We start from the raw sequence: 17,934 nt of genomic DNA, 5'->3' as shown, positions 1-17,934 counted from the left end.
TTCATCCACGAGATATGAATTGCGAATGGATCTTCACAGTCAGGTTCCAGACGAGAGTTGGATCTGGAGCGATGAAAACTTTTTCATGGTGTAGAGAGGATGCTAGAAGCTAGGCCATGCTCACCAGGTGTACTAAAAGGTAAGATATATAAGAGTTTTTGCTGTCATGTTTGACTTTATTTGAGTTATCTATTAAACAATCATTATATTGTAGTCGTAAGTATTGCCCCGTATTCCCCCAGTTATATATTTACATTGAAAGGAAAAATTTCCAATCTCCATTCCATGCTCCTCTGATTACCCCCTAAGTACACGTGCCAAAGCCCTTCTGACATCCAGTACCACAATAATCAGCAGTACTTCCACAGTATCCATATTGACTGCAGCAATTACCAAAGCTAGATCCGTTACAGGTGGTAGAGCTCGAGCAGCTTCCATCATCTGAAACAGTTTGAGTGCTAGTTGGCTTTGCAGAAGTTGAGGATTTAGTCGCGCTGGTTGAGGATGTGGATGATCCAGAGCATGTTCCGCTAGCAGGTTGACAACCGGTACCGCAATAGTCGTCTGTAGATCCGCAATAACCATTGACTGAACAGCAATTTCCATAGGTGGAACCAAGACATGTAATATCAGCGTTGCAGGAACCGTCATCGGAGATTTGTTTACTTGGTGTAGGAACAGGAGCGCTAGCATTGCCACTTCTGTACCAGTTCTCAGATGGGTCTCCGAGACACTCCCCGACGGTAACAGACTTAAAACCATGAGAATACATGGAAGCGAGAATGTAGTCAGTAAGATTATAAACGGTTTGATAATGGATGTCGTGCTCGATTTCCAAGAAGTTTCCTGTAGTTGCATCTGCCTTGGCAATGGCCTTGTCCCAGATGTTTTTGGAGTTCTGGATGAGATTCGCAGCATCGTTCAGATATCCCTCAGTATCCAAGTCGAAATAAGTTACATGATACCCCAAATCTGCCATGAGATCACCACAGGTGGCGTTACATTCAGAATAAGGAGGTCTCATATATGTTGGGAAATATCCGAGGATGTTTCTGAAAGCCATCTCGTTATAGTACATTTGATTCTTGAACATTGTCGGGTCGAGGGATGTCAAATTCTGGTGGCCCCAGGTGTGGGATGCGATTTGATGACCTTCTGCAATCATACGTTTGATAGTAGCAGTGTACTCTGCAGTGGTATCAATTGCGCCTTTTCCAAGATTGTTACCGGTAATCATGAAGGTAGCCTTAGCTCCATAAGCTGCAAGTTTGTCCAAGAGATCATTAGTGTAAAGATAAGGTCCATCATCGAAGGTAAACGCGATATCTATCAGAGTACATAAGTTAGCCTCTTCCAAAGCCCCTGAAGAGTCCATGGAAACAAACCTCCAGCGACTTGACAATCGTAAATGCCAGCTCCACCATATGGAACATTTCCAATGTGTGGGCGTTCAATATTTGCTGTAGAACCACCAGCTGGAACTTGGAGTGTATCGCAAAGAGGTCCGTATTCAAATTGACAATCTGGAGCTGCACAATACTCTTCCGTGGTACCGCAATATCTAGTAGTTGGTTAGTCGGGGTCTGTAGGGCTATGAGAGAAGTATCTACCCTTCTGGAGAGCAGCATGCATTTACACAGCTACCAACACCTGGACCGCAAGTATTTGGATCGTCTGCTCTTGGTGCTACCTCAGGCAATCTTTCTTCTACATGTACGGGGGATGTGATTGGAGCTGGCATGGCATTGCGACCCTTGACGGTTTGGAGGAATTCCCTGCCGCCCATCAACTTTGGCATGGCAGGTCCTGGGTGTGCACTTGACAACGAAGCCAAGGCCACAGTCGCGAGGATCGAAACAGATTTCATGTTGATCGTTTCTTGAAGGAGTGTGAGGTGCAATTACTTTCAATAGATGAGTTTGTTGCAGAATTATATGTAGTAAAAATTATAGAAACGAAACTTTATATCCAGCTGCTATTATGTCGAGGCTGGTGGTAAAAGAAAGACTGTTTTTAAAAAAAACTGAAGCGACTGTGAGGGTTATAAAAACCGATGAAGGAGTGAAGAATGTTGCGAAGTGGGAAATAGGCTTCCTATTAAACCCTCAAAACAGAGGCAAGCTGACCTGATATGCAGCGACAATGAGTGAGCAGGGAAGGAGAGAAATAGGGAAGTATGTAAAAGCAACCTAGTTTTCTAGGGTCAAAACTCTGAGCAAATCCGATTTGTATGGGTACAACCGTCAACGTGCAGCCTACCATAGATGTACAACAAGGGTGCAGGATTTGTGCAGCCATCTCATGATTCCCATCACTGAATGAGACAAATGGGACGGTTTCCTTTTTTTCTGTATAGTTCCTACAAATAGATGCAGGTCCAAGAACTGATTAGACTGTATAAAGAAAATATTCATGTAGGTCACAATGATCTGAGAGTGGAAAGGATAGCAAGTGGGGTAAGAGAGGTCTTAGAACCTTGCCCGATCAAGATGATAACAAGAAAAAGCGTAGAAATGTTGATGAACATGAGTGCTTCCATACTAGAAATCTCTTTGGACGGCTGGATGTACGCACGGTACATGACTTTCTTGCATGATCCCTTACAACCGGTGCTAAAAAGGTTAAAAAAAAATCGGAAAATTTTGAATGAAGGGGTCTTTCCGACTTCGTGGTGCCAATCATGATGGCCATACAAATGCGATGGTTTTGTGATAGCTTGGGACGCATGTTTTGATCACAACCTCCTTTTTCTTCTCATGTCGCTTTTCTTCTTCGTTTTAACGTTATATGGAGCCCCCTTACCATCGGTGGAAGTGGTGGAATGGGAGAAGCCTGCAGTGGAAATTGCAGTTTAAGCTTTAGACAAAATCAAAATCATCTCGAGATCATCTCAGTCATGGCTCCTCCCGGATGACGAGGACTTGGCGTTATGCACGTCCTTTGGCCCCTAATAAAATTGTTTTCTTCGCGAAAGCCTTCACCAGCTGGAACATCTGTTGTGGAGCATTCCAGCAGAGCGTGTCATGTAGCTCGTATTCAAAGGCAACTTATGAGCAACTGGAAAAGGCGTTTTGGTCAAATGAAATCAACAGCATTCACAGTATAAGCATAATCAAATCTCCTTGTGTACTGGACATTGATAAGGTAGCGGATGGATTCAGCCGTTGCACCTTTCGATTCATTATTCTTCCGATGATAACTATTATTAGCGTCTTGTTTCCCCTCGAGATCGTCAAATATCCTGCAGTTAGGTCTCGTGCAACTGAGCTAGAGCTGAGTTCGGACGAGTCTCACCACTTAATATAATGCCTATAAGATCCGAGATCCCGAATCCAGCACCGTATTCCCTGACGCGCGAGGACAGAGACGTCGTGTAAAGTTCTATCTCGTGTTTTCTTAGACGCGCAGCTTAAATATTGATGTTGGAGAGCGCATTCAGTCCAGACTCACATGATACCACATATATATCTGTCAAGCGGACGATAATGTTCATTTTCGATGTGGCAGCTGGACATTGGTGTCCAGTGCCAAGGTTGAAATTAATAAGATATATTCAATGTACTGCGTGTGTTGTGATGAGCCCATCCTTTATTGCCACATGTCTCTCGAAGCCTCGGTCGATTCCAGACTTTGAGGAAATGTGACGGGCAGGAGGACAGGCAAGATCTCGTTCACATTTCTCTCCCTACCAGTACTTCTAATCCTCCTAGTGCGTGACTCCTAAAATCTCATTTTCCTTCACGTATTTGTAATATCTTCCCTTTGTGTTATTTCTCCAACTCTTGCCCCATTTCACCACCGCAAAGAAAGTAAGGACCTGAGCGAGACCAGCAAAGGCAGCCACAATAAAAGCATTTTGATAGCCCATATTAGTAACCCAAGGTGTGATGCCGTAGCCCATTGCAAAGCTCATTGTATTTCGGATAATAATTACAGTAGCTGTGAAAGTTGTTAGCTTGGGTTTGAGGAACGCAGATAGGATGATATAAAAAGGTACATACCCATGGCTTCGCCACTCAGGTCTTTATAAGAATCAATACAGTACGAAACAGACAATTGAAGGCCAATAGCGTTTGAGCCGGCAATAAGGAACATGGCAAATATGAGCCCAAACCAATGTATGTGATGGGCTGCTCCGACACCCCAAAGGATCAAAGAGGCAGGTATGAGAATTATGGATACTGAGAAAAGCCAAAGGCGGTGCTCTGCTTCCAGAACGCCCTTGTTGCGGCGGGCGAACCATAATACAACTTTGTCGCCTATGACTCCAGAATAAAAGGAAGCACAAGCTACCCCAAGTAAGGGAGAAACATAAGATAACCCGACCATGGAAGATGAAAAGTTATACGGTGGAGCACTCAAAATCAAGGAGGCAGTCCCATTGAGGACATTGAACCAGATCAAATTACTGCCATACGAGAATCCAGCGTAGGCAATTGATGGCAGAGACATGAATATAAGAGGTCTAATCATCATCCGGAAAAGTCTGAAATCTCTTTTCTTATCCTTCAAAGACAACTTTTGGACATATGTCTTCGGCTTATAATGCACGGCTCCGAGTTCAGTATTCTGATTTGCTGCTCTTGAGACGTCGACAGAGGTACCTTTCTCAGGATCACGTGGCTTTGAAGAAGCGGAAGACTTCTCTTGGAGAACTCCTTCTTTTGGCGTGGCTACTCCAGGTGTGTTATCTCCGGACGTTGTCTTTTCGAGAGGTGCTCTATCGTAATTTGTCTCCTCCATAAGAAAGAAGCAGAATACAAATCCGATGGCTAGAAAGATAGCACACCAATACATCACCCATCTCCATCCTTGTCCGTCATTAATAAAGCCAGCCTGCAAATTGTAAGCTCAAATGAGGGATAACTTCAACCTCTCGACAACTCACAAGTATTGGAGCTAAAAAGTTACTTCCAGCCAGCATAAAAGCATATAATCCCATATAAGAACCTCTTTCGTGGGCAAAATAAATATCTGTAATCGAAATTTCGCATAGTGATTCGACAGGGGCTCCGACAGCACCTTGTAGAATCTTACTTCCAATCCAGGCAGAATTGGATGTAGCATACGGCACCCATAGCATGGTACTGGTTCTGTCAGTACTTCTACAAGCAATGTGATGGATTATACATCTACTAACCCCAGAGTTGCTAGCATAGAAAATAGATACACCGGCCTTTTGCCGTATTGTAGCGCTATAGGCTGGGCGATCAAAGTTCCCCACTGGACTCGAAGTACCATATCAGCGACTGGGTACCAAAATATAACATATATTGTTATGATCCCGAAAAAGTAACCTTATTCTGGTTGGAAAGGAAGAAAGGGCTAGACTGTATTGAAGATACAATTCGATCGTTCTTCCATGCTTCCCTAACCGTTCGAGCCCTCCCCATGATTTTATGTTGTGAACGGAAGCATACGAAATAGTGTAACTCACTCCGAAGAACAAAAACATGTAGCCCGTGCCGGCGTTTAACTGATCGACTGTTAAGCCCGTGTCCTCACTTATGGGCTCCAATACACTGTAAACTGCGGCAGATGCTATTCCAACCATCAAAGTATACATGGACATGCATGCTGTTGATAACATCTTCCGTTTTGGCGTCCAGTTTAGCGGATCGTCTGGATCGCTGGATGGCGATGGAACAAGTACAACATCTTGTAATTGAGATGCAGATGCATGCTGCCCCCTCATCACACCCTCGAGATCTACCAAGTGAATGGTCCCTGGAACAGCGCGTGTGTCTAGTCCATCTCGTTGATCATTGGTGTGCTCCATCGCGAAACAAAACACAAATATAAAGCGCGGAATAGACGATGAAAAGCAACTATTGTGGGAGAGAGTTCGACTTTAACCTTTTGACCGTAGCAGACGACAGAAGGCACTATTTGTTTGGCCAGGTAACCATTGCGATGATCTCTCTGTTTTTAAGACATCTCAAGTGGTCAAGGTGTATATCACGAAGTATATCATGGCCGGTGATCATGTAGATATGAGATTATGCAGTGTATCTGAACTCTCCACTCAGAGGCCCGAAAGAGCAAGTATACGCAATGATGACAACCAACTCTGGGCTCTCATTCGACAATTTGGATAACACTGGCTACCCCGCGGCCTAGTTATCATGAAATATCCCGATAACCATCAATGGCAAGCCTTTATCAGTGAAGTGTGATAACGACAAAGCTATTTTTGTCTAGATGAAAAAAGCGGTACACTAAATCACTCGAATAGAATGATAAACCTGCGTTAAAAGTACTTGTATCTTGATATCTTGCAATCACATCAACTTACATTGAAATTTAGACAAGTATGATGATGATAATAAACTCTCAGTTAATTATAAAAACAATTCTCTAATTTTTGGCGCAAAATAATGATTTCATGAGTTGATATCGAATATTGAGGAGAGTGTATGATATTAGTGTCTTAGTCTTGGTATCTTTGAACTTGCCGTTTTGTTCATCGTGCCGCTTGAAATCCCGAGTTTTTCACCGCGGGGATGATAACGTTAAGGTTGGCTGATAAGGTAATCATTTCCAAGATTGGAAGGAAATCGTTTGTGTGAATATCTATCACCCCACCCTTTCAAGTCTCATTGGACTTCAAGGGTTAGATAACGGCCGTGGGTTAATGCAGTATATGGAGAATGAGGTAAAGTTATCTCTCAAGGTTTCCATCATTGTAGACCTGAAGTGCAGCGAGGTCTAGTTCAGGTATAGAGGAATCATAACCAACTCAAAACTATCTGACGAAAGATCCCAAAGCTTCAACTAAAGGATGTCATTTCACAGGATTTTGTCAGTTGTTGAAGGGTTGTTTCGCCACCAGGAATCTTTCGGGCTAGATGATACCATCGATACCCAAAGTACAGGTTGCGGTGCAATCTCGAAGCGTTTCGAAGCTCGAGTCATCAGGGACTTGCAAATGTGACAATCGGGGGAGCTTGGCTCCATACTCTTTTCTATTGCTTTGCTGGGCTTCATCAACCTGGAGACGATCGGATAGCGTAGCATTCAGAATCAAAAGCATTGCTGGGGAGCTTGCAGCACAGCATGTTAACCACTCCAGACACTTCCCGCAGCATTAGATGTCACTACATTGTGGCCAAAGATACTGACATCGCAAGTGTTCTGAGGAAATCGCAAGCGTGCTCTCCTCATCAGGATTGGCCACTCTCTATGGGATGATGCTTAGCATTATTCGAACAGGTACTTCTTGATGTCTAAGGAGGGAATGCGACTGCTTCAGTAATTATCCAGCCCTTTGCGTCAAATGAAGAACCGTGTGTCCTGTGTACCCTTTCAACCACCTGGAGCGAGAATCAATATCCAATATTTTACAGATCATGGTGTCCATGATCCAGCCGACATCGTTTTCATCTTGAACGACGAAGCTGGTATTCAGAAATCCATTCCCGGCATGGGCAACATCAAACACATACAGTCTATGGTTTGAGCTCTGATTCTCGTAAAGTGAAAACACGGCCTACTTTTTCCTTCCCAAGATGTGCCTGCCAGATTGTCGCCCCGGCCTGCGCATAATAGCATCCGCGCATTAGAAGAATCATAGCATACACACCAGTAATCAAAAGCTATTTCCGTAGTTTCAGTGGTGTGTGCCGAAACAGGTCCTACAGCTTTAACGCATGCCGTGATTTGTAGTGTCGAGGCAATCATGAGTGTTGTCAACGGAGTTGGTGGTGGAAAAGACAAGGGATGGTCCAAAGAGAAGGATGATCATCATGGCTATCAACACAAAGATTCTAGAAAGCATTTGGCCGAGAAGTAGGATGAGTTGGTAGATAGAAAAAGCGAGTATGAATGGAGATTTTGCGAATCGATAAAGATGGGAGATGTCTTGGCCAAAGGAGCTTATTTCGGGATCCATGTGCATCCGTTCAAGACGGTCTTTATGAAGACTAATGGAGATGTCGATCAGGTTGCTTCTAAGAAATTGACGAATTTGGCGAAGGGGTTTAAGTTTACTATTTATTACCACTGCAAGTCGTAGGAAGCCGGTAATTGTAATCTTTCCAGATTAGTAGATTCTCTCTCCATAAGCTAGAAGTTGCAATGGATATGTGGAGAGGCAGAGAGGTTAAGCAACGAGAGTCCTTCCGAACTCGGAGACTTGCAGGACAGGAGCACCATGTTGGGTAGCACTTGTATATATGAGGGTATCAAAAATAAAATTATGTATGCATATAGAGTACAACAACAAAGTACCCCAAGGCTAAAGGTTGAACCTTGTTCTTTGCTTCTCCATTCCAGCCTTCCATTGCCATTGAACAGCGTCGTCTCCTTCACTGCCTGCTCTGCCAATTCCCTTATCAACTCTTCTCAACTTCAACGTGAATCTTGGTCCTAGCTCTTGCAATCCAGCTCTAATGCCCTCTACACCTTCCACGATTTTTCCATCCGGTCCTACTACGCTCTTCTCTGTTTCTCGCTTCTCCCTGAAAACATATCGGTGTCTTCGGACAAATATATAATCACGTTGGTTGTGCAACGTAACTACTTGTCTGCCCTGTAACTCTGGTTGTGGTGGGAATAGCGTCAAGAATAATCTCGCGGTCAACAATCCCAATGGTGTGCGAAAGTTGTTCAAAATGAGTTCTGGGTAGTGATTTGTTGGATTACCATGGCCAGGTAACTTCTTTCCTTCAACCCAATTCTTGATCGAGAAATGACATGTGGGACCAGATGGTAGATGAACAATGGTCAAGCCAGTGGGTACCTTGGCGTCTTCTTTAAGCATCACAACGGATGTATACTCGCGATTCGTAGCAAATTTGCAGATCTCACGTAGAGAATATTTGTGTCCATAGCGATGGGCCGATCGAGGAACGTAATTGCTGTTTGGGAAAAGAGTGCATAACAGATGAGCTTCTGCATGGAGTGTAGAGTTTAAGGATGTTGTGAGGAGAATTTTTGGAGCTGGCGGAGGTTCATCCGTGAAGAGGGTGGGAAATTTGAGAGATAGAGAAGATGGTGTAAGGTCGAGATTTGTGCTGGTTGTTGAAGGCGCATTGCTAACTGCTCGAGGTCGGCTTTCGGTTTCTTCATCCTCGTCGTCCGATCCCTTCTCAGAATCCGAGTCCAGCATACTATCGGCATCATCGTCCTTTTCCTCTGGTTCTTCATCTAAAGGTTCTTGCTCTGCGGCCTCTGCCTCTTCTATGCGCCTTCTCTTCAATTGCTCGACATCTACACTGATATTGAGGTCGTTTCCATCGCCCGATACTTCATCCCAAACACGCTTATTATCAATTGTATGTGGAACGTTCTTTGCCAACCGCTGTCTTCTCAATTCGGGATCTCTATCTTCTTCTCTCTTTCGTTTGAAGCGTATATCTCTGCGATCGTTATCACGAGCCTTCTTCTGTTTGATATGAAGATCTTGTCTCTTGAATTTATTACCAGTTTTAAAAGGCAATGCTGCCTTCGAGGAGGCTGGGTGCACACGTTTGGAACCCATTGTGAGATTATTATATGTCGAAGCAATAACTACTTAGATGAAAGGATGTCTAGAAAAACCGAAGAGGAAATCCAAAAATTATTTTAGCTGATATCGGCATGCGGCCGCTTCTTCCCGATTGGTGGATGGATCTACAAGGCTGTCCCCCTCGCGACGAGTCACACAAAAAGAAATTCCCCCCACGACCTTTATAACTCGCAAAGCTTTGAAAAGTTCCCCAGACTTTCTTTGACTCATACCTATCATTGGGTGAGTCTTCAGTGAATGCGATCTTTTTGTAGCCTTACAAGAAACATTGTTCTCAAACCAAAACTAAACCCACAGCTCACATTTCGAACCTTTACAGCTACAACACCCCACCATAAATACCAAACACCAATACACAAGAAGGACAAAATAATGTCGACCACTACCACCCTCAAGGGCCAGCCCCTTGATCGTCAAGTCCTCGATTCCATGTTGAGGCGGCGTATGTTCTACACTCCCTCTTTCGAAATCTATAATGGAGTCGCTGGTCTTGTAAGCAACAGGTCTTTCATACAATGCTCCCAATGTTTCATACGTTTTGCATGCTTGGACTTCGACGACCCTGTGACTTCCTCATACAGCTTTAAACTCTCAGTCCATTCTAGGAACTGTTTTCGGAGCAATTACTGATTTCTCATGTAGTATGATTATGGTCCTCCCGGTTGCGCCTTGCAGGCAAACGTTATTGACTTGTGGCGCAAACATTTCGTCTTGGAAGAAGATATGTTGGAATTGGACTGCACAGCACTGACTCCAGCTGAAGTTCTTCAAACTAGTGGACATGTTGAGAAGTTTGCAGATTGGATGTGCAAAGATCCTAAGAACGGCGATATCATGCGAGCGGATCATTTTGTTGAAGACATACTTGAGTCGAGGTTGAGAGGAGACAAGGAAGCTAGAGGTGTTAAAGTTGTCGAGGAAGAAGAGGACCCATCAAAGAAGAAGAAGAAGAAGAAGACTAAGGGAATTGAAGCTGTGAAACTCGATGATACAGTTGTTCAAGAATACGAGGAGATTTTGGCCAAGGTACGTCTATTATTTAACGATACTACAGGTATGAATATTGACTTCTTAGATCGATAATTACAATGGAGAAGAGCTTGGTCAATTGATCAAAAAGTACGAGATGAAGAACCCAGAAACTGGCATGGAGCCTTCCGCACCAGTGGCTTTCAACCTTATGTTCCAGACTGCAATTGGCCCAAGCAGTAATACGCCAGGTTATTTACGCCCGGAAACTGCCCAGGGTCAATTCCTCAACTTCGCCAAGCTCCTCGAGTACAATCAACAGCAAATGCCATTTGCTTCTGCTTCCATTGGCAAGTCATACAGAAATGAAATCTCTCCCCGTGGTGGTTTACTGAGAGTTCGAGAATTCTTGATGGCTGAAATTGAACATTTTGTTGACCCCGAAGGCGGTAAGAAGCATGAACGTTTCAACGACGTCAAAGATGTAGAGCTTGTTTTGTTGAATCGTCATACTCAATTAGCTGGCAAAACCGATGTTGAAAAAATGGCCATCGGCAAGGCTGTTGAAAACGGTACTGTCGACAACGAGACCCTTGGCTACTTTTTGGCACGAATCCAGCTCTTCCTTGCAAAGATTGGTGTCGATCAATCCAAAGTTAGATTCAGACAACACATGGCTAATGAGATGGCTCATTATGCTGCAGATTGCTGGGATGCTGAGTTGCATACCAGCTCTGGTTGGGTTGAGTGTGTTGGTTGTGCCGACAGAAGCGCTTATGATCTCAGCGTACACGCAAAGAAGACTGGTGCGGCTTTGATGGTCCGTCAAAGATTAGATACCCCAATCAGTGTCGAGGAGTGGCAAGTTGATCTCGACAAGAAGAAGTTTGGCCCTAAATTCAAGAAGGATGGTAAGGCTGTTGAGGCTGCCATTGAAGCTTTGTCACAAGAAAAGCTAGAGTCCCTTGCAAAGGAACTCAAAGATAACGCAAAGATTATCATCGAGGTCGATGGAGTTGCTGATGGTAAAGCCGAAGTTGGTGCTGATCTTATCAAGATTGAGCTCCGAACCCGGGTTGAAAACACCAGAGAATATACTCCAAATGTAATTGAGCCTTCATTTGGTATCGGTAGAATTCTGTACGCCTTGATGGAGCACAACTACTGGACCCGTGGTAGCGAAGGTGGCGATGAAGCACGTGGTGTAAGTGAATGTTCATTCTCATGCATTTTTAGCAACTAACAAAATATAGGTCCTCTCATTCCCACCAATTGTTGCTCCCACTAAAGTACTGCTCGTTCCCCTCTCTTCTCATGAGAGTTTCAAGCCCTTCTTGAAGCAAATCTCATATAAACTCAGATCCATGGGTGTTTCTAGCCGTATTGATGATTCTTCGGCATCCATTGGCAAGCGTTACAGTCGAAACGATGAACTTGGTACCCCTCTGGGCATCACCGTTGACTTCCAAAGTGTCAACGATAGCACATTCACACTGAGAGATAGAGATTCCACCAAGCAAGTCCGTGCATCCCAGGAGAAGATCCTGGCGGCTATCAAAGAGTTGGTTGATGGCACCAAGGTTTGGGCAGATATTGAGAAAGAATTGCCAATCTTCGAGGGTCAAGAGGCTGATCTTCCTACTCGTTAAGAGACAGAAATGTCTAGATTTCGCGAAATGTTTATTAGACGTTACCAGATAGGCATGTGGAGACCTTGTAGGTTAATCCTTGAGGAGCTCAGAGAATTTGATGTCACACATAGATTGTGATATTATATCGCGCCAGATGATAAAAATAACAATTCATTAACGTCTAACGAACTCTTTGCCAGATATTTCCGATCGTAGGAGTGACCAGTAATTGATATGATAAACCATGAATTTTAACAAGATCCTCGTCCTACGTAATAAGTAACTTCAAATTCTAGGAGATCAATGCGTGAGCTTCCATCGTCTTTCTTTTTCGCTTCTAGAAATGCCATGGTTATTAGGGGCATTTAAAGGGGGGGAAATACACAAATCAATCACGTAAGAAAGAAACACCCCGTAGACGTGAGCATTGCCCTCGTGGCGATGATCATAAACAGTTGAATTCATCGGAACACGAAACACATCGCCCAAGAAATTGGTAAACCGTGCGAGGGTTTAAATCTGTTACAAGATCCGTTCATTTGGAAACACGAACTTGTCATACCCGGTACCTATGACACTAATTTTCGAAACAAAGGATGCTCATTTGATTAGCAGGCTCGGTAAGGGTGGCGCTTAGGAGGAATATCAGAGGGGGCTTTGCTTTAATTCAAGAGACCAGTGCACATTTCCATGTATTTGCAAAGCGTCTGTTTGGGAGGGGGACTGGGGATTTTTACAATGGGGTTTGTAGGAGTTGATGCCGTTGAATTGTTTGATAAACTTCTCAAGAGTTTTAAACTGCATGTTTAGGGGCTTTGACAACATGTAAGTAGCCTTTTGTTTGTGTCAATCAGCCAATCTTTGAAACAGTACTAGGTGGTCTAAAATAAACAACTGACTCTACCTGCTTCGCACTTGATCAAGATGTCAAGTTGTCCAGATAACAGATGCATTGGTCGTGGTTGGAAACTTGGCAAGCTTACTTGGGGACTGCTAATCACAGACTCATAGCCTATGATGATGCTATGCTCTCAGCTAAAGAGCATCTACGGTCGATAGGAGCTCCAAGTCCTAACTGTGATGGATCGTTCAGTTCATCCCTGAGTCAAAGTTCTTTTCTTTTCTTTCTAGCTAGCCTCTAGCACTCTTCGAATGATTGATCCCCGATAGGCTAAGGAAGAAGTAAGATAGGCAGGAGGGGGGCGTGATAGGAAGAAATCGTCTCTTGAGCATGACTTTGTGTGTGTTTGTTTGTAGTCATACTTTCGTAAGATGTAATATCTTCGTATCACTCTCAGATGTACGATATATAAATACCGTGTACAATAAGATGTTTTCGTGCTAAGCATACATACAATGGGTATCTACCCGTCTCTTCCTCTCTCTCGCTCTGTAGCCCCAATCACTCTTCAGAAGACTCCCAGGTATTCGTCGGACTTGCACAATGGAAAGATAGATAGATATCTTTGAGACAGAGCACACATCCTACGGGTAGATAGCACAGAAATACCATGCATGCACTCACTGCCTCCTCGCTCTTTCCTTTGCCATCTTGTTCTCCGAGCCTTTCTTTATACACGCCCACACCACGCTCTCGCACACTCTCGTGGCAAGCTATTAATAAATGCACCGGTTCATTTGAAATCAGCATCGGGATTCTCTTGCGCATGCATTCATCCGTGAGCTCTCTCTTACACTTCCTGCTCCTGGGCGAGTGTGAAGGGACCGGTGGTGAATTTAGTCTTAGTGAAAGGATTCGGCGTCTTCAAAGGGTGCACGGGTAAGGGTACGGGGGTCTAATTAGCGTCCTGTAGTTACCGCTTGAACAAAAGGCGCTACTACAAACTCGATTCCTAAAACCTGCCCAAGTAGATCTCAATCACTTTCAATACATTGAACAACCACTCCAAAAGGAAATTCCTCCCTCTTATAACAAAGTTGTCTTGTCTTGTCAACATTGACAACATAATCCTGCAACTCTGAAAATCTTAAAAGCTCCATTCACCACTTTCCAACATTACAAGAGAAAACGCTGGACGTTGCTGTGCGACGGCAACTCGGTCTTTGTTGATCCCCTGGTTTGCGACCTTGAACAACCTCGAACCTCCAACTGTCTATAGAGAATAGACCAGGTGGAGTTCCTGCTTGCTCACTCCAGCCCAGGCTTTACTTTGTATGTGATTGCACTTTTTTATACCTGCTCGTTCAAAGAGTAATAATTAAATGCTAATATTTATGAATACAGTCATTTTTGTCTTCTCTTTCAACGATACCCCGCGGCTTTCGATCTGCTTGTTCCCTTTCAGAATCCTGCATCCATTGTTCTTTACGTTGTAATTCTGCCTTTTCATCAAGATGGCTTCACAAAATAGGTATGGAATTTCACATTTCTTGTTCGTCTGCATAGAGGAGCGGGTTGGAACAATTCAACCCCTACGTGCATATCCGACTTGTGGTTTGGACAACTCTCATTTGCCCTTTCGAGGGCCTGAGATATTCGCTGCTGCTGCTGCTGTTGAACGATTATCTTCTCTCACTTCCTTTGTGGATCCATACAAGAATAAAACTAATTAATAATTTATCAGCATTTACACACCAGGTCAATTCATGAACCCGGGACCCGCGCCTCGACCTCCTGCTGGCCCTCGACTAAATTACACTCCTACTACCGCGAATATTCCAGGAAATGTGTCTGCCCCTAACATTGCCCAGTTAAGCATCAATTCCCCAATCACCAGAACCGCCACATCGACATACTCAGGCTCGACTGTCTCTCTTCCTTTAGCTCGACAACAGACCAATATGGATGGACAAGGAGGCGTCGCAGTGATCAAGGAGGGATGGGCTTCAGTCAAGGAAGGCAAGAACTTCATCAGTCCTTGGAAGAATAAGTGGCTTATCCTCCGAAAGGAGGCACTCGATTTTCACAAGACTGAAGGTGGTAAAGTTGCCTATCAGATTGTACTCAAGGATGTTCTTGGAGTTTCAAGAGTTGAGGCCGCGGGAACTATCTTCGAAATCAGGAGAACCATGAACGGCTCATCAAACAATCCAGGAGACGATGACAGCACTGGAAGGACTCTCCAGATTAAAGTGAAGAGTGATGACGATTTGTACGAATGGATTGATTTCATCTATGCCCGTTGCCCTGGGATGGGCGGTGTCAGCAACCCAACTAATTTCAGTCATTCCGTCCATGTCGGTTTCGATCCTAATACTGGAGAGTTCGTCGGTTTGCCAGCAGAGTGGTCAAAATTGTTGAACTCTTCCGCTATCACCAAGGAAGATTATGAGAGAAATCCTCAAGCTGTTTTTGAAGTTCTAGAATTTTACTCTGACATCACAAAGCGTCAACAAAATCCCCAGCAATTTTCGAGTTTGACACCCACACCATCTGCCGCTCCAAATCAAAACAAGCAACTTGGTTATATGCCAGGCAACTCTATAGCACCACCCAGGCCTCTGCAACCTCAGCAGCAGCCAAGTAACAATGGTTACGGTTCGCCACAGCAGCAACAACCTAGAAGACCTACACCCCCAGAGCAAAGTCAGCAGCGCAATCAAATGCAACAAATGGCATCAAACTATGTTACTCCAGATCAACGCGATGAACAGAGACAGATGCAACTGGCTGCACAAAGACAGCGAGAATTTGAGATCGCAGAACAAAACCGATTGGATATGGAAAATTATAACGCATCAATTCCTCAAACTCGCACACCAATGGCCAAACAGGAGATTGGAGGCGGTGGTTATTCGAGCAGTCCATCTCAAGACCGCTATAACCCGACTAGGGTGGCACCATCTGCCCCTCGTCCACAGCAAGGACAACAAACCGCTGCTCCAAGACCAGCCCAGAGACAAGCGCCGTCAGCACCAACTTCGAATGGCCCCGCCAGACCACCACTTACCACTCAGCAGAGTTCTTCTTCGGTGAGAGACCAAAATGGATCCGAGAAACAAGATCCTCGATATCAAAATGGACAAGCCGCAAATGCATCCCAGCAGCAGCGACCAGTTCAGCAACAACCAGCGTCGAGGTTGCCTGCCCCAGTTAAGCCACTTAATGTTGCACCAAAACCAGCTGCTAATGGCGCCCAACAAAATGATGCGGTCAAAGCTGCAGAAGCTGCTCTTACTGCTAAGCCAGCCGCTTCTGAGCGCACCAAGGATGTTAGAATGTCAACCATGTCGGAGAACGAGGTCATGGCTAAATTGAAGGAAGCTGTTTCTAAGGACGACCCCAACCTTTCTTACTCCAAGCAGAAGAAAATTGGTCAAGGTGCTTCAGGCTCTGTATATGTTGCGAAGGTCAAGGAAAACCCAGCATCTCCTGTTGCTCGCGAAGTGTTGCGTCAACAAGGCAGTAAAGCTCAAGTTGCAATTAAACAAATGGATTTGGCTCACCAGCCAAGAAAGGAGTTGATTGTAAATGAGATCATGGTTATGAAGGATAGCAAGCATCGCAACATTGTCAATTTCCTTGATGCTTTCTTGAGAAACAACTATACCGAACTCTGGGTAGTCATGGAATATATGGAGGGAGGCGCCTTGACCGATGTTATTGACAACAATTCGAACATTACTGAAGATCAAATCTCTACCATTTGCCTCGAGGTATATTTTAAATCTGATAATCCATTCTGTGTATCTATACTAACTTTTTGGTAGACTTGTCGCGGACTCGAGCATCTTCATGCACAAAGCATTATCCATCGTGATATCAAGAGTGACAATGTTCTGCTCGATGCCCGTGGTAATGTTAAAATCAGTAAGTTCATCTGAAATGATTAATAGTTTTTGTACTAACGTACTGGTAGCCGATTTTGGATTCTGCGCCAAACTCACCGAATCTAAATCCAAGCGTGCGACCATGGTCGGTACTCCTTACTGGATGGCTCCTGAGGTTGTCAAGCAAAAGGAATATGGACCAAAGGTTGATATTTGGTCTCTTGGTATCATGGCTATTGAGATGATTGAATCCGAACCCCCATATCTCAACGAGGAGCCTCTCAAAGCTCTGTACTTGATTGCCACAAATGGCACTCCTCGTCTCAAGAAGCCTGAAAAGCTCAGCAAAGAACTCAAGGCTTTCTTGTCCGTTTGTCTCTGTGTCGATATTAGAAGCAGAGCATCTGCAGATGAACTGCTGATGCATGACTTCTTGAAGCACGGCTGCGACACTGCTAGCTTAGCTAACCTTCTGCATTTCCGAAAGAACGCCAAATAAACAACTAAGAACTTCACGAGAGTTAATGATACAACGTTTACGAAAAGCGAGCAATTGGTGGCATTTCGAGTTCGTATTTGGACGCGGTTAAAGCTGATTTAATTTTATTTTGCGACATAATGCAGGCTACATCATGGGGTTATATTGTGTGGTACCTATAATATACCAACAGCATGAGTGCCCGGAGTTTCTGGGAGTTTCACATTCTGTTTACTTTGCGCGACATATCTAAGATCTGAATATTCGTGGTCGCATGTCAATGACATATCTGGAGGCATATAAAAGATGGGCTAAAAGGAACAAACTTCACGTTCTGCTTTTACCTACTTTGGCTTCTCGACGATCTTCCAGTTTGTGGATAGCTAGGTATCTTTGGGATCTTTCGAAAGCAGGCCTCAAAATGAGGATATACTTTACGAGAAGATGGCCGGAAAGGGCAGTAATAGGCGTCGGGTAGATTATTTGAAGAGAATGAAGAAAAGCTCAAAAGATAGCCAATATTATAATGGTTATGATGATTGTGGTGAAAGTGCTCGATGATGTAACCAATCCATGGGTAGCTCTGATACAGAAATCGATTGATCAAATTAATTGAC

At 44.2% G+C, this 17,934-nt stretch overlaps 5 protein-coding genes across 6 annotated transcripts; 2 read left to right on the top strand and 3 right to left on the bottom strand.

Moving 5' to 3' along the window:
- Positions 1-159: 159 nt before the first annotated feature.
- BCIN_03g02970 (hypothetical protein) lies at positions 160-2,141 on the bottom strand. The gene is made up of 3 exons (XM_001554936.2): positions 1,611-2,141; positions 1,386-1,561; positions 160-1,326 (listed from the first exon to the last, which is right to left on the bottom strand). Exons 1-3 carry the CDS (start codon positions 1,865-1,867, stop codon positions 305-307), a joined length of 1,455 nt encoding a protein of 484 aa, XP_001554986.1. The 5' UTR covers positions 1,868-2,141; the 3' UTR covers positions 160-304.
- Positions 2,142-3,137: 996 nt separating this feature from the next.
- On the bottom strand, positions 3,138-6,066 carry BCIN_03g02960 (hypothetical protein). The gene is made up of 5 exons (XM_001554938.2): positions 5,438-6,066; positions 5,141-5,223; positions 4,889-5,087; positions 4,002-4,836; positions 3,138-3,939 (listed from the first exon to the last, which is right to left on the bottom strand). Exons 1-5 carry the CDS (start codon positions 5,777-5,779, stop codon positions 3,707-3,709), a joined length of 1,692 nt encoding a protein of 563 aa, XP_001554988.2. The 5' UTR covers positions 5,780-6,066; the 3' UTR covers positions 3,138-3,706.
- A 1,892-nt stretch (positions 6,067-7,958) lies between these two features.
- Bcrpf1 lies at positions 7,959-9,531 on the bottom strand. The gene has a single exon (XM_001554941.2). The coding sequence runs from the start codon at positions 9,479-9,481 to the stop codon at positions 8,237-8,239; it is 1,245 nt and encodes a 414-aa protein (XP_001554991.1). The 5' UTR covers positions 9,482-9,531; the 3' UTR covers positions 7,959-8,236.
- A 133-nt stretch (positions 9,532-9,664) lies between these two features.
- On the top strand, positions 9,665-12,292 carry BCIN_03g02940 (hypothetical protein). Of its 2 annotated transcripts, XM_024691856.1 has the most exons (5): positions 9,665-9,730; positions 9,806-10,000; positions 10,151-10,534; positions 10,584-11,681; positions 11,731-12,292. In XM_024691856.1, the coding sequence occupies exons 2-5, from the start codon at positions 9,881-9,883 to the stop codon at positions 12,124-12,126; spliced, it is 1,998 nt and encodes a 665-aa protein (XP_024547629.1). In that variant the 5' UTR covers positions 9,665-9,730; positions 9,806-9,880; the 3' UTR covers positions 12,127-12,292. The 2 variants fall into 2 exon arrangements, with proteins under 2 accessions (XP_024547629.1, XP_001554992.2); XM_001554942.2 differs by having other exon boundaries at positions 9,665-10,000.
- Positions 12,293-13,899: 1,607 nt separating this feature from the next.
- On the top strand, positions 13,900-17,928 carry Bccla4. Its single transcript, XM_024691855.1, has 5 exons — positions 13,900-14,281; positions 14,354-14,480; positions 14,694-16,725; positions 16,780-16,879; positions 16,929-17,928. Exons 2-5 carry the CDS (start codon positions 14,464-14,466, stop codon positions 17,336-17,338), a joined length of 2,559 nt encoding a protein of 852 aa, XP_024547628.1. The 5' UTR covers positions 13,900-14,281; positions 14,354-14,463; the 3' UTR covers positions 17,339-17,928.
- Positions 17,929-17,934: the final 6 nt, after the last annotated feature.

Source organism: Botrytis cinerea, chromosome 3 (genome assembly GCF_000143535.2).
Source record: "Botrytis cinerea B05.10 chromosome 3, complete sequence".
Lineage (NCBI taxonomy): Eukaryota > Fungi > Ascomycota > Leotiomycetes > Helotiales > Sclerotiniaceae > Botrytis > Botrytis cinerea.
This window is presented reverse-complemented; position numbering and strand designations above follow the sequence as displayed.

Excerpts from the sequence above, each read along its gene's own strand:
- BCIN_03g02970 (XM_001554936.2), bottom strand. The coding sequence starts at position 1,867 with ATGAAATCTGTTTCGATCCTCGCGACTGTGGCCTTGGCTTCGTTGTCA. Across the intron at positions 1,562-1,610 it reads GCATGCTGCTCTCCAGAAGG|ATATTGCGGTACCACGGAAG; the intron begins GTAGATACTTCT and ends ACCAACTACTAG. Across the intron at positions 1,327-1,385 it reads CGATTGTCAAGTCGCTGGAG|ATATCGCGTTTACCTTCGAT; the intron begins GTTTGTTTCCAT and ends GTACTCTGATAG.
- BCIN_03g02960 (XM_001554938.2), bottom strand. The coding sequence starts at position 5,779 with ATGGAGCACACCAATGATCAACGAGATGGACTAGACACACGCGCTGTT. Across the intron at positions 5,088-5,140 it reads TCTATGCTAGCAACTCTGGG|TACCATGCTATGGGTGCCGT; the intron begins GTTAGTAGATGT and ends TGACAGAACCAG. Across the intron at positions 4,837-4,888 it reads ACTTTTTAGCTCCAATACTT|GCTGGCTTTATTAATGACGG; the intron begins GTGAGTTGTCGA and ends TACAATTTGCAG.
- Bcrpf1 (XM_001554941.2), bottom strand. The coding sequence starts at position 9,481 with ATGGGTTCCAAACGTGTGCACCCAGCCTCCTCGAAGGCAGCATTGCCT.
- BCIN_03g02940 (XM_001554942.2), top strand. The coding sequence starts at position 9,746 with ATGCGATCTTTTTGTAGCCTTACAAGAAACATTGTTCTCAAACCAAAA. Across the intron at positions 10,535-10,583 it reads ACGAGGAGATTTTGGCCAAG|ATCGATAATTACAATGGAGA; the intron begins GTACGTCTATTA and ends TTGACTTCTTAG. Across the intron at positions 11,682-11,730 it reads GTGGCGATGAAGCACGTGGT|GTCCTCTCATTCCCACCAAT; the intron begins GTAAGTGAATGT and ends AACAAAATATAG.
- Bccla4 (XM_024691855.1), top strand. Across the intron at positions 16,726-16,779 it reads TCTCTACCATTTGCCTCGAG|ACTTGTCGCGGACTCGAGCA; the intron begins GTATATTTTAAA and ends ACTTTTTGGTAG. Across the intron at positions 16,880-16,928 it reads CCGTGGTAATGTTAAAATCA|CCGATTTTGGATTCTGCGCC; the intron begins GTAAGTTCATCT and ends ACGTACTGGTAG.